General features: G+C 36.8%; 1 protein-coding gene across 1 annotated transcript in view; it reads left to right on the forward strand.

Annotated features, from left to right (window-relative positions):
- Positions 1–14,093, forward strand: part of LOC121378645 (serine/threonine-protein kinase SMG1-like) — a 119,024-nt gene that overhangs the window by 56,768 nt on the left and 48,163 nt on the right. Inside the window, exons 24-38 of the mRNA XM_041506913.1 lie at positions 129–293; positions 930–1,084; positions 2,116–2,317; positions 3,121–3,260; positions 4,382–4,585; positions 5,562–5,721; positions 6,490–6,616; positions 7,818–8,390; positions 8,963–9,122; positions 9,456–9,516; positions 9,829–9,924; positions 10,842–11,030; positions 11,503–11,638; positions 12,541–12,711; positions 13,797–13,962. Coding sequence (XP_041362847.1) covers positions 129–293; positions 930–1,084; positions 2,116–2,317; positions 3,121–3,260; positions 4,382–4,585; positions 5,562–5,721; positions 6,490–6,616; positions 7,818–8,390; positions 8,963–9,122; positions 9,456–9,516; positions 9,829–9,924; positions 10,842–11,030; positions 11,503–11,638; positions 12,541–12,711; positions 13,797–13,962 — 2,705 coding nt within the window. The remainder of the gene's footprint in view (positions 1–128; positions 294–929; positions 1,085–2,115; positions 2,318–3,120; positions 3,261–4,381; positions 4,586–5,561; positions 5,722–6,489; positions 6,617–7,817; positions 8,391–8,962; positions 9,123–9,455; positions 9,517–9,828; positions 9,925–10,841; positions 11,031–11,502; positions 11,639–12,540; positions 12,712–13,796; positions 13,963–14,093) is intronic.

Here is a 14,093-nt window from a genome sequence, read left to right on the forward strand (position 1 = left end):
CGCACACTGGCCACTACCCTGACTACTCTTTTTAAAACCAGGGCTAGGAAATAGCTCAGTTTCTAAAAAACTCGTCTGACTATGAATTGGTGTTGTAAGTAAATTCTTCTCTCTTTTTTTGTTTTCAGACTGTACGTACATTTTTTCGCACCAACCGGAACACGTGTCAGGAGTGGCTGGCTCGCATCAGGATGTGTGTCGTAAAGATTGCAGTCCAAGCTGGGATCTACCCTGTCGCTGTGAGACACGCATTCGAACTGCTCAAAGAAATGCATGAAAATGACGCCACTCAGGTAGATGATGTTTTGTTGTTGTTGTTTTGGGTAGAGCCGTGTTTGTTAATTTAAAATGTGCAATTAATTCTTTTTTTATTATTATATAATATGATATTATGAATCTGATGTTAGGACCAACCCATTTTTCATAATTCCCACAGATGGTCATAATAGTGGAGTGTCACTATACTTGACAGTTTGTTTTGTTTAAGGACACCACTAGAGCACATTGGTTTATTTTTAGTTAGTAGCAAGGGATCTTTTATATACCCCATCCCATTGTTGTACACTGGCTGGAACTAGAAATAGCCCAATGGGCCTACCGATGAGGATCAATTCTAGCCCGACCAAACATCAGGTGAGGGCTTTATCCCTCGGCTGTCCCACCCCGTCTGTACTTGATAGGTAGGTGTGTAATAACTACTTCCAACATGTTGAAAATTTGAACTAAGTTTTTCTTTTTGTTAAAGATTTAGAACAGGCTGTGGTGGTGTTGTCAGTTGAGTCTCTCACCCAGCTGAGTTATGAAGTAAATTTTAGCTTTTTTTGTTAAATGAGTCCGAATTTGAACAGGCTGTGGTGGTGGTGGTGGTGGTGCAGTCTCTCACTCAACTGAGCAATGAACTATAAAGTTTTTGTGTGTTTTTGTTAAAGGGGCCAGAGTTTGAACAGGCTGTGGTATTGTTGGTGCAGTCTCTCACCCAGCTGAGAAGCCCGGAGAGTATTATGGGTATCTACAACTGGTGTCGTGACACAGCAGGTCACAAACTGCCCTGGGTCAAGGCTGCAGCGGAAAAGGCACACAGACGGTAGGTTGAAATACTTAATATATCTGTTCTTTTTATGAAGGATTTGGGTACTTTATTGTTTTTCTATAGTTAAAAGTTTGTCCACTCAGAAAATTTCAAAGATAAGAATTGCACATGACGTGAGTTTCACATAGCGATTATTTTTTGTTGAGTCTAAGATGTCTTGGATGTAATATTTCTAGTCTGTTTTCTTTCTTTCTGGTTTAAACCTTAAAATAGCCTTTTCATTTTCAGACAGCAGCCTGATAAATTCTTGTGTACATTTGCCAGATCCCGTGTTTTTAATAAACTTGTAGTAAATGCAATTTTATTATGGGTTGAGCGAGAGAGTGAAGAGAAACATATGCCATCTACTTTTATTACTTTGCCATGTACTTCATATTAAATAAAATTAAAATAATATCTTGTAGTTAGAAACTTGAAATGGGAATTATTATTTCTTTTTAATATGACCTTTGTATAGATAGTCGGCCCTCATTAACCAAGGCTAGATACACACACACAATGTATATAGCCACTTCTATGTTAATTGACAAAGAAGGCTGCATCAACAGATTTTATTTATGGAATTCATCTTTGTATGCAATATTTAGGTCAACAGGACCTGAGCATAAAAAGATCCTTGCAAATTGCAGCAGTACAAAGAAGGTTGTTGGCAATGCAGATCAAGAGGAGAAACAGTCGGAACAATCTTCTTCTTCTTCGAACGCTCAGACAGGGACCCCAGTAGCTCGAACAAATGCTGTTGTGCCCTGCAGGTTTTCCTTGGGGCCCTTCAGTTTCTCCTTAGGGGTTCATCTGAAGACCAGATGGCTTTTCTCTGGTCCTGGGCCCTGTTCCACATAGCAGTCTTAGCCCTAACATCACCATAACTGCACAACTAACATATGTACTTAAGGTGATCTTAGCGCTAAGATCGTTTTGTGGAACGGGGCCTTGGTAGTGGGGACAGTGCTCCAGGAAATTATGGAACAATCTGAAACTGTTGTCAAGGCCTTGCACATTACATTAAAGGTGATGTTGTATTTCAGCTACGAGGTTGCGGCCCGCGAGTTCAAGTCCCTGTTGCGACTGACCGTGGACGAGGAGGATGACCGGCTGATGAGTGACTCGTCATCCTGCTCATCGTCCGAGGGAAGTCCAAGTCCAGATAATCGACACGTCAGGAAATCAGCTCTCGGCAAACTGGGTGTCGACAAGAGTGCAGCAACAGTATCGTTCATAGCAAATGAGGTACCACTAACTTCAGAGTGATATTTGTTTTGTAGTACTTTTGTAGAAATTCGTTAACTTTAGAGTATTTCTTGTTCTACTCTTTAATGGCAATTCTAGCTTAACATTTCATTATTTTAGGTCATCATCAATTCCATCCAAATCTTTTTCAAACTGAGTGGGGAGTCAAATTGTTTTACAATTTTTAAATTTTCAGTACACTGGAAATAATATATATCAAGCAGAAACAGTTTTATTTGGCTACTAAAAAAAAAAAATTATGGTGGGCTTTTATCTTCGGGGTGGGTGGAATGAAAATGAAGGATTTATATTTTATAATGGCCTTAGTTACAATGTCTACCCAACATTCTGGCAATATCCTGCTTTTATTAGGGGAATGTAATTGTCTTTAATGTCTTATCTAATGTCCATCTACACAGACTGTTAAGAGAATTACGTTTCTCTGTGGGATGCTGCTGAAACTTTGGGTAGAATTGTAACTAAAATAAAGAAATGTTTTACTTTTCTGATTGGACCATGTGTCGCAATAAACACATGTTAGACACTGAATAGTTATAATTCATTAATTTTCAGACAGCAGCCTGATAAATTCTTGTATACATTTGCCAGATCCCATGTTTTTAATAAAGTTGTAGTAAATGCAAATTTTCTTTTTCTTCTGATGCCATATAACCATCAATGAAATGTTTTGAGTGCATCGTTTGAGTCCTTTCCATTTTTGTTCTTTTTCTGAAAGATCTGGGCTGAGGTTTTGGTAAACTAAGATTTGTTTTCTTTGCTAATTTACATGATCTGTTTTGCAGGTGACTGACTGCTACATGCAGCTGAGTGACTGGACATCGGTGATCGAGTGGCAGGAAGCGCTTCATACGTATCGCACGGAGAACCCGCTCAACTCTATTCACAAGGCCTTCTCCACCAGCGTCGACCTCAACTACATTAAGTAAATATCATTGATATACAAAAGAGTTTCTTCTTGGCATTTCAGAAAAACAAAAAACAATAGCAAATATTAGTATTATCTTGACTAAACAGTTTATATATCACTCTAAGTTTACTAAGAAAAAACTTTTTTTTGAGCATTTGAAACATAATATACACAAATATTATATTTTAGATTGAATATCGTACTGTAATAAAAATAAATATGAAGAATTTCTGAACAGATGGGATATCTGGTCAAATCTGTTCTTGCAGCTTGAACCAGTCTAGATAGAAATATAATATATCTTGGGATGTGAATTGGTAGATGTTACTACAATAACTTGCCCTTGGTGCAGGTGACACTTTGTAAAATGTACTATGTCAAATGTTGTTACATATTGAAGATGGTGAATAAAATTAAAAAAAACACACCAAAAAAGCCTTCGTTGATATACATTGCATTTCCTTCTGTTATTATTATCCGTCAGCTTGCTGAATGAGTACTGGAGAAATACTGTAAGACATCATTTGAAAAAAGTATTTCTCTTTAGTTTCTTTTGTTTAATTACACCACAATTACACCGACAGACAGACAGGACAAAATGTTAAAGTTAAAGTTTGTTTTGTTTAACGACACCACTCGAGCACATTGATTAATTAATCATCGGCTATTGGATGTCAGACATTTGGTAATTCTGACTCATCATCAGAGGAAACCCGCTACATTTTTCCATTAGCAGCAAGGCATCTTTTATATACACTTTCCCACAGACAGGAAAGCACATACTACGGCCTTTGACAAGTTGTGGTGCAATGGTTGGAACAAGAATAAACCCCAATCAGTTGCATGGATCCACCGAGGTGGTTCGATCCTGCGATGCAACCAACTCAGGCAAGTGCTCAACCGACAGAGCTAAATGCCGCCCCTTCTTCTTGTTTGCCTCCTTGAAAATTGAAGGATACTTTTATGAATTTTAAAGTTTTTTTAAAGCATATACTGGCATTTAAATTTATGTTGTCAGTAATGGGAATATTAAGAATATGTGATCAATTCTGGGGATGGGGATACTATTTGTGTTCTTTTATTTAGAGGTGGCTTCATTGTGTCATTGGAATAAAACATTTTTAATAATCTTCCAGGGCACTCTCTCACTTTGATTCTGGAGAGTTGAACGGAGTGCGTGACTGCCTGGAGCTGGTGCCGGGAGCCTCCCTGAGTGAGTCGAGCAAGTACGAGTCAGTGTCGAGTCCGAGCTGGAACCCCCACCTGGAGACCGAGCACATCCACCGCCAGTTCATCAGAGCAGCGACCATACTGCAGGAACAGAAGGCAGTGAATTACAGGTAGGGTGTGATGATAATTGGACAATTCTGCAGGAACAGAAGGCGGTGACCTACAGGTAGGGTGTGATGATAATTCAACGATACTGCAGGAACAGAAGGCGGTGACCTACAGGTAGGGTGTGATGATAATTGGACAATTCTGCAGGAACAGAAGGCGGTGACCTACAGGTAGGGTGTGATGATAATTCAACGATACTGCAGGAACAGAAGACGGTGACCTACAGGTAGGGTGTGATGATAATTCAACGATACTGCAGGAACAGAAGGCGGTGACCTACAGGTAGGGTGTGATGATAATTGGACAATTCTGCAGGAACAGAAGGCGGTGACCTACAGGTAGGGTGTGATGATAATTCGACGATTCTGTAGGAACAGAAGGCGGTGACCTACAGGAAGGGTAGGATAATAATTTTGGCAGTTTTAAAAGTTAAAATTAGATCATCTTGATTAATTAATCCTCTTGAAATATGACCTCTCACTTTTATACTCAATTTGTAAGTGACATTTGTAGCACTTGGGGGAATTTTTTATGTATAGAGCAGATAAGAATAAATATATTGTGACTTTAAAATAACAATAAACATATTGTGACTTTAAAAATAACAATAAACATATTGTGACTTTAAAAATAACAATAAACATATTGTGACTTTAAAATAACAATAAACATATTGTGACTTTAAAAATAACAATAAACATATTGTGACTTTAAAAATAACAATAAACATATTGTGACTTTAAAATAACAATAAACATATTGTGACTTTAAAATAACAATAAACATATTGTAACTTTAAAAATAACAATAAACATATTGTGACTTTAAAATAACAATAAACATATTGTAACTTTAAAAATAACAATAAATGTATTGTGACTTTAAAATAACAGTAAACGTATTTGACTTTAGAATAACAATAAACATATTGTGACTTTAAAACCCCCCCCCAACATATTATGATTTGTCTTTGTCCAGATCTGATGTGATGAGATACCTGAGCCAGGCTGAGCGACTGGGTGAAGGTCTGTTACGGATCAACACGCTCGACTGGCCTCCGTCACTGTCCAGCCAGGTCCTCACAGAACTCAGCACTGTCTCCACACTACACAAACAGCTTGATGAAAAGAAAGCAAGGGTAAACAATTAATTTTATAGCTAATTTGGGATAACATTTCTTCACAGATTATCAATCGCATGTTGGACTAAAGAAAATTGGTAAAATATATGCATGTAACAAAAACATGCAAAGTACATACCGGTACATCTAAACATAGTTGTTGTTATATAATACTGGAGTATTATACACACAGATACACACTTAAATGTATAATTTGCAATAGTTTAATGAGAAAAAAGACACACACATGCACCCACCCACACACACACACACCACACCACACCACACACCAAACGCATCACACACACCACACACATCACACACACACACACACCAAAGACCAAACACACCACACACCAAACACACACACACCACACACGCACACACCAAAGACCAAACACAACACAACACACTTACTGCAGATGTATTTTCTTTTCCGCTTTAACCTGACTGCACACTAATGGTATTTCTCCCTATTTCAATAAACTGGTCCAGACAGCCCAAGAGCCAAAAGGTGGGGAATGCCATTGGTGATAGGTCAGATTAACTATTCATAAAATGTGAAAACAATCCAAGTTTTCTACAAATTCATTTATAGCATGCCAGTAGTAATACAGAACAAATTGGATCCCCACTGTTTTGAATGCACAATTAATTCAGATCATTAATTATGTTAATCTTGGTTTCCTACAGAAATGAAACTGCCATGTTTAGCACCAACAATACATGTTTCTTATGCGATAATATCGTGTTGTTTTGTCAAGTATTTTTCATGTCGTGTTACAGACTGTGTTGCTCCCGCTGTCCGACCAACTGTTGGTGGATGCTGAAGACCAGGAGATAGGAATGTACCTACAGACACTCCGACTCATCAATCTGCAGATGCTCATACCCGGCTGTGACAAGAAAACAGGTGAGCAGTAATCATTATCACGTTAACTCTTTCCCATCTTCTGGAGTTGGTAGTAGCGTGCCAGCTCGAGGTGCGATTGGTCACAGGATTGATTTCCACAGATCGACTCAGATTTTTCCCTTCCAAATCAGTCTTTTCATATCTCGAACATTTAAACTGTAGGAGATACTGTCCTGTTTACTGGAGAATGTTGTGACAAGAAAACAAGTGAGCAGTAATCATTATCACGTTAACCCTTTCCCATTTTCTGGAGTTGATAGTAGCATGCCAGCTCGAGGTGCGATTGGTCACAGGATTGATTTCCACAGATGGACTCAGATTTTTCCCTTCCAAATCAGTCTTTTCATATCTCGAACATTTAAACTGTAGGAGATACTGTCCTGTTTACTGGAGAATGCCTATTTAAGATCCCTTGCTGTTTTCAGTAGGATCAACGTGTGTGGTGTTGGTGTGTTTGCTTTATTATTTCCAGCGTCGGTAGTGTCATGGTTAAGCCATTGGACATAAGGCAGGTAGGTACTGGGTTTGCAGCCCGGTATCGGCTCCCACCCAGAGCGAGTTTTAACGACTCAGTGGGTAGGTGTAAGACCACGACACCTTCTTGTCTCTCACTAACCACTAACAACTAACCCACGGTCCTGGACAGACAGCAAAGATAGCTGAGGTGTGTGCCGAGAACATATAAGCATGAAAATTAGTTGAAATGAAATTATTTCCTCTTTCTTATTTTCTCTCGATCAAGTGTCAAAATAACCAAATAATAGACTGCAAACAGCTATAGTTTAAAATGTTGTTAGGTGCCATTAAACAACTATGCCTTTCCTTTTCTGATCTCACAGCTTATTTAGCAGTGTCTGTAGCATAGTAAATTTTGTGTTAAGGGGACATATTTATATGGGAATGATGCAAGCTATATATTTGTTCAAAAAATTTCATTTGCTTTATTTTAAGACTTAAAAAAACATTAAACATTAAAACTTGTTTTTGTAACAACCATAGAACCGTAAATAAAATGGGTTTTGTTTTATGCAATATAACCGTAAATAAAATATGTTGAGTGTGTTGTTAAATAAAACATTTACTTCCTCCTAACAACCATATCTTTGGACATAGCTAGTTCTGGTTGTCAGTTTTCTTTCAGGATTTAAAAAACAAACAAATGCATGCTTGTATTTGATTAAACTGTTCCATCTGTTTCTAGACTTGAACAACCAGATGTTGCTGACACTGCTGGCTGCAGCCTCGTTGTCCCGCAAACAACAGAATTTCGAACTGGCCGAAGACCTACTCATCAAACAGGTGACAACCCTGATGAAGAACCACGTGGAAAATGGCTGGATCAACGCACCCAACGACCTTGTGCCTGCTTTGTCTAGTCTCAGAGCAGCCAACGGCGGCATCGACCAGTACGACGTTCTGAAAATAGAGCGGGAGAGTGCGAAACTCCTCCACGATATCAGCCAGTACAAGGACTCCATCGAGGTGCTTAGCAACAGCATTGTGAGCAGTCTGCTGCTCGGTGACCTTCACAAGGTCAAGAAGACATCTGCTACGGGGTGTGGCGAGCTGTGTGCGCAGTCGCTGGTGACGCTGGTCAAGTGGCTGCAGACAGATCAGAAACTGCTGGGAAACATCACCAGTCAGGTGCGTCAGACCGGGCAAGGGGATGGGGCCGGTGCGTCGTCCATTGTGAGGAACCTGAAGCTGTTGCTGGAGTCGGAGGAGAAAGGAGCTAAGAAAGGGTTCGGAATTACTCTGGATGATAAGGATCAAGGTGAGATTAGTATATTTATTATTGATATTTGTAGCTTTTCTTTCAGAAAAAAGTATATTACCCATTCATAGACAATCCAGGGTTCGGTTGGGTGGAAAGGTCTCAAATTTAAGCCATTGCAAAAATAAAATTACCATTTGTTAAGTAAAAAAAACATTAAAATAATTTTGTTTTACTTTTTTTTTTTTGTCCTTGCCTTGACAAAGTCAATGGTGATATGTAGGTATTGCTTTTGATTCGATGTTGATATTAACTTTTGCATTTAACTCAACATTAAGTTTTCACTTACATGTAGCTCTGTTTCTCACAAATAATAAGTCCATCATCGATGAAAGTTAGTATGTACGTGTAGTTGCACCTGTTTAAAATGTATTAAATTTTAATTTTTAATTAAACTGCTGTTGCATTTAGCTCGATAATAAGTTTTCTTGTTTCTAATTATCTGTAAGTCCTAGTTGCATCTATATATGTTGATTTCAATTCATGTTTAAAAAACGTTTAATTTATTAATAAAATGGGTTTATTTGTATTTTTCTCCCATTTGTTTAATTAATTAATTTTTTCCCCTGTAGTATTGAAGATAGGTGAAAACCCGAATCTGTCCGACAGTGACAGTATTGTGGGATGTCTGCTCCACCTGGCCACCATGCAGTGTCCGTCAATGTCAAAGTCGTGGTTCGTTCTCTCCGGATGGTGTTACAAGTGGGGACGCAAGGCAGTCGATAATGCCAGGTAAATGTGCTCAACACACTGGGAGACGAATTTACAAAGCCTATTTTTTCTTAAATGCAGGTGTTTACAGTTTAAGCATTGTAAATGTATGTAGTTACACATGTAAGTCATAAACAGGCTTTGTAAATTCTATCCATTTAGTGTATAAAATATTTTAAAAGACTACAGTCATATTAGTTTTATTATGAAAACATTTTGCAAATAGTTTTATCATACACTAGTTATTAAACAGGCTTTTTATTTGTGTGTACACTAATTTTTAAAACATATGGTCATATATAGAAAATGTAATAATTTATTGTGTTTATTTTATCGTTTCACATTGTTTTGCAGCCATGGAAGTGTGGAATTATTGGCAGGGGAGAAAACTCAGATCAAGTCCATTATTCCCAAGGTACAAAGTGCTGAATATTTTTATTCTTTATTACTTCAAAATACTTTATGCATAGTACTGATATAAAGTGAGATAATACAGTCCCTAATATTGAGATATTTTATATTTTCTTTTATTAAAATGTTTGATTTATTTTCAAGAAGGGAGGAAATGTTGGAATACATTCTTGGCCTACGCATTTTCTTTCCTTTTCATTAGATTTTCACAATGTTTGGATGAAGTACTGATAACATTTTATTGCATATTTGTTTTCTCTAGAAGACGGCCATCAACAGACATCTAGCAATGTTTTTATATCTGTTGTTTTTGCAGGGTGTGGGACAGGAAGAAATAGAAAGAGTGTTCACTGTTCTTAGTCAGATCCACAGCCCACTGTCAAGTGAGGAGGACATCAGTGATCAAGACCAGGTTAGTGTTCTTGTCATACATTAACCTCACCTCTGACCTATTGCATATTGCGTCTCCCCACCATTTATAGTGACTGATCCAAGCATACCAACAGCCAGTGAACCAAGGATACCTGTTCTGTTCAAGTGATAGTAATATCCTTTTCTTTTTTTTTAAATTAATAACCAGACATCTAACCAATGCCTATTTCAATAGACTGGTCCAAACATTTCAATAGCCCAAAAAAATTAAATGGATCAAATCTTCCCTCTTTTGCTTTTTTGGTCCAGCTCAAGTATGTGTTGGGTGTTGGTCACTATTTTCAAGTTGGCCATTAAGTCAAAATGGTTCGGCCGACATCAGGGCATCCTACTTCATCATTTTGGCTTTGTATACAATAAATAGGTAGTTTGTACAATAAATAGGTAGTTTATATAATAAATAAGTAGTTTATATGATAAATAGTTTATACAATAAATAGGTAGTTTATACAATAAATAGGTAGTTTATACGATAAATAGTTTATACAATAAATAGGTAGTTTATATGATAAATAGTTTATACAATAAATAGGTAGTTTATACAATAAATAGGTAGTTTATACGATAAATAGTTTATACAATAAATAGGTAGTTTATACAATAAATAGGTAGTTTATATGATAAATAGTTTATACAATAAATAGGTAGTTTGTACAATATATAGTTTATACAATAAATAGGTAGTTCCTACGATAAATAGGTAGTTTCTACGATAAGTAGGTAGTTTATTCAATAAGTAGATGGTTTATACAATAAGTAGGTAGTTTATACAATGAGTAGGTAGTTTATACAATAAAAAGGTAGTTTATACAATAAATAGGTAATTTATACAATAAAAAGGTAGTTTAAACTGTGCTAAGATGTCGTTATACATGTATTTTTGTCGTGTATTTGTAGAGTCTGTACGATGATGGCACGGAGACAACGAGAAAGCAGCTGATATCGTCCTGTCTGTGTCTGCACAACGCCAGCAATGACTGTATTGACCAGCTGCTGGGGGTGTGGCAGGGTGTGGTGCGCCGAGTCTACCACTACTACCAGCTCTCCGCGCAGGCCTACTTCACTTTCCTGCAGCTCAACGGCAAGGTCAGTTCTGTAGGGCACAGGAACATTTATTTAATAGTCTAATATTCAATTTTTTTTTTTTTTTTTTTTTTTTTTTTTTAAATTAATATGTAGAAATTATAGTCACTGTGGTAAATCTGTAAATGTATAACTGACTTCTTGTGAGGACAAGTAATAGTCATATGTGTTGATGATAGGCTATTAAAAGGGTCAGGGTTTGAAATGTCCACCCAAAAACGTAGCAAGTTGTATTCCTAGATTAATTTTGCATTAAGCTGTTCCCCAATTTGCCAAATAAAAATACAATTATTTTTTGTTGGTTTTTTTTTTTTCTTTTTTTCTTCTTTCCTGGTTGGGGCTTGAGCCAACAATAGTAGGGAAACCTGCATAATCATGTTAGTACATAGAATAATTTTTTTTTTTTTTTACTGTTTGCACGTCTTTGCCAAATTTAAGGTTACTCTTGATACACATTTATCGTGATTATTTGTAGGGTGAAGAATGTGACAGTTCTGACAGTAACATCATTGCCACTCTGAGATTGCTGCGACTTCTCGTGAAACATGCCTGGGAACTGCGAGACGTACTTGAGACTGGACTGGCTAAAACACCCACAACACCTTGGAAAGGTAGGCCCATATTTAGTAACCTAGATCTTAAACCGGAAAGGCAAATATTTTCATTTAACAAAAAAAAAATTGAAAGTAACTTTACAGACATTTATTTGAGGTCTTTTGTGTTAATAATAACTGTTACTTTACTCATTCATTTTACTTGGTCATGATATTCAATTTCAGTTTGTTTTGTGTGGAGTTTTTCATTACAAGATAAGATATTTTAACTGAAATAGTTTAAGAAATGTCTAGGTTTTGACTAGAATGAGGATGTACCAACAAATTTATACTCTAATTAATTTTTTGAAACTTTAAAAAAAATAAAAAAAATTGTCCTATTAAGCAGCTTCAAACATTTTTGTACGATTTACAGTTCTCTGAAACTTGAAAGTTGGTGGCACAATTATTTTTACAAATAACCCATTTTATTCCACGTAACATGTATGTGATTTCCAAAATGTAGCCAACAATTAAAACATGGGTAACACAAAACATGAGTTGCGAGCACCAGGCGAAATAAACATCACTCTCGCAATTTTCAGAGACCTGCAACAAAATAAACCCTTTGCAAGAAAGAGGCAGATTATCCAAAGGATTGTAGAGAAAATGTTTTAAAGGGTGTACTTCTATAGCTTTGTAAGGGTGTGACCCATCACAGGAATGCAGTGATTTCAGACATGATTGTTTTCCGGTATAAAACAGACTTCCGCTTTTTAAATAATTCGGTTAGCGATTTTTATTTTCCGCTTGTTATAATTTTAAAAGATTTGGCATCTCTCAGTCTGCATTAACATCGCTGTGTTCGAGTAAAATCAGGTTTTGTTTTGGTAGGATGCACAATCATGTCTGTCATTTGCAGCATGAAAGAGAAAAATTTTGTATAAATGATTATACATTTTTAAATTTTTTTCCTTTAGGTATCATTCCTCAATTGTTTTCACGGCTCAGTCATCCGGAGAGTTACGTTCGGCAGAGCGTGTCTGATCTCCTGTGCCGTGTCGCACATGACGTTCCGCACCTTATAGTTTACCCTGCTGTCGTAGGAAGTTCCACGACCGTCATGGAAGCCAAAGTGTCCAACCAAAGTGGTCAGTTACATCTCACATTGGCACTCAGTAATGTGTTGTATTTTAATAGATATTTTATTTAACAACGCACTCAACACATTTTATTTACGGTTATATGGTTAAGGACCACACAGATATTGAGAGAGCAAACCCCCTGTCGCCACTTCATGGGCTGCACTTTCGATTAGCAGCAAGGGATCTTTTATATGCGCCATCCCACAGACGGGATGCCACATACCACGGCCTTTGATATACCAGTCGTGGTGCACTGGCTGGAGCGAGAAATAGCCTAGATTTTAGAAGTACTTTGATACAGCTATAATGTTCGTTCCAGCCAGTGCTCCATAACTGGTGTAACAAAGGCCATGGTATGGTATATCCTGCCTGTGGGATGGTGCATATAAAAGATCCATTGCTGTTAATCGAAAAGACTAGCTCATGAAGTAGCGACAGCAGGTTTCCTTTCTCCATATCTGCATGGTCTTTAACCATATGTCCGACACCATGTAATTGTCAATGAAATGTGGTGAGTGTGTCGTTAAATAAAACATTTCATTCCTTGCTATGTTTTAACATGAATAGATTTTTAGAAATAATTCATTACACCTGGAAGTTTTGGACATTAATGGATTTTAGAATTAATTCATAACAAAAAGATTTATTTTCAACATTATTTGATGTTATAATTATCTGAACACACTAAGCATTTTGTGGACATTAAATTTTTTAGATTTTATTGGTTAAACTTATAATATTTTTATGTTAATACATTTTAAAACTAATACATTTTTTTCTAGAGTTTATTTTAACATTAACAACTTTTGTAATAAATCTGTTATATATTTATTGCTCTTTGTTTGTTCAAGAGAACTCTGTTGCGAACAGTTTCAAATAATTTAGATAATTCGGGGTTTAAACATCATTTGATAAAGTGCCAAATATGTAAAAAAAATAGAATTAGAACCATTTGTTCACCTATGAATGACTGTTGATTTAATATTATGTTTGGTTTTCTCAGGTTTGTTAAGAGACTACTTGACACATGGAAAACGTTCCATACTGTTTACTATGAATGACTGCTAATCTATTATGCTTGGATTTCTCAGGTTTGCTGAGAGATTACCTGTCCCAGGGGGCCGAGGATCTCGATGAGGAGGGGGTGTCGCAGATAGATGATGAAGCTGAGGATGGTAACCTTGATGACCACGGCTCGACAATGTTACAGACCTGTCTGATGTCCATCGTGGACACGCTGTCACAGGAAAACCCTAAGTATGTGTGTTTGAAACATTGTCTTTTCATAATGTTAGTTTGTAAACAAAAAAACTTAAACAGTAACTCAGAGTTAAAATTTTCAAAGACATAGGTTCAGCAGACGGTACGGTCTCTCTCTCTCTCTCTCT

This window comes from Gigantopelta aegis, chromosome 8, assembly GCF_016097555.1.
Source record: "Gigantopelta aegis isolate Gae_Host chromosome 8, Gae_host_genome, whole genome shotgun sequence".
NCBI classification, from domain to species: domain Eukaryota; kingdom Metazoa; phylum Mollusca; class Gastropoda; order Neomphalida; family Peltospiridae; genus Gigantopelta; species Gigantopelta aegis.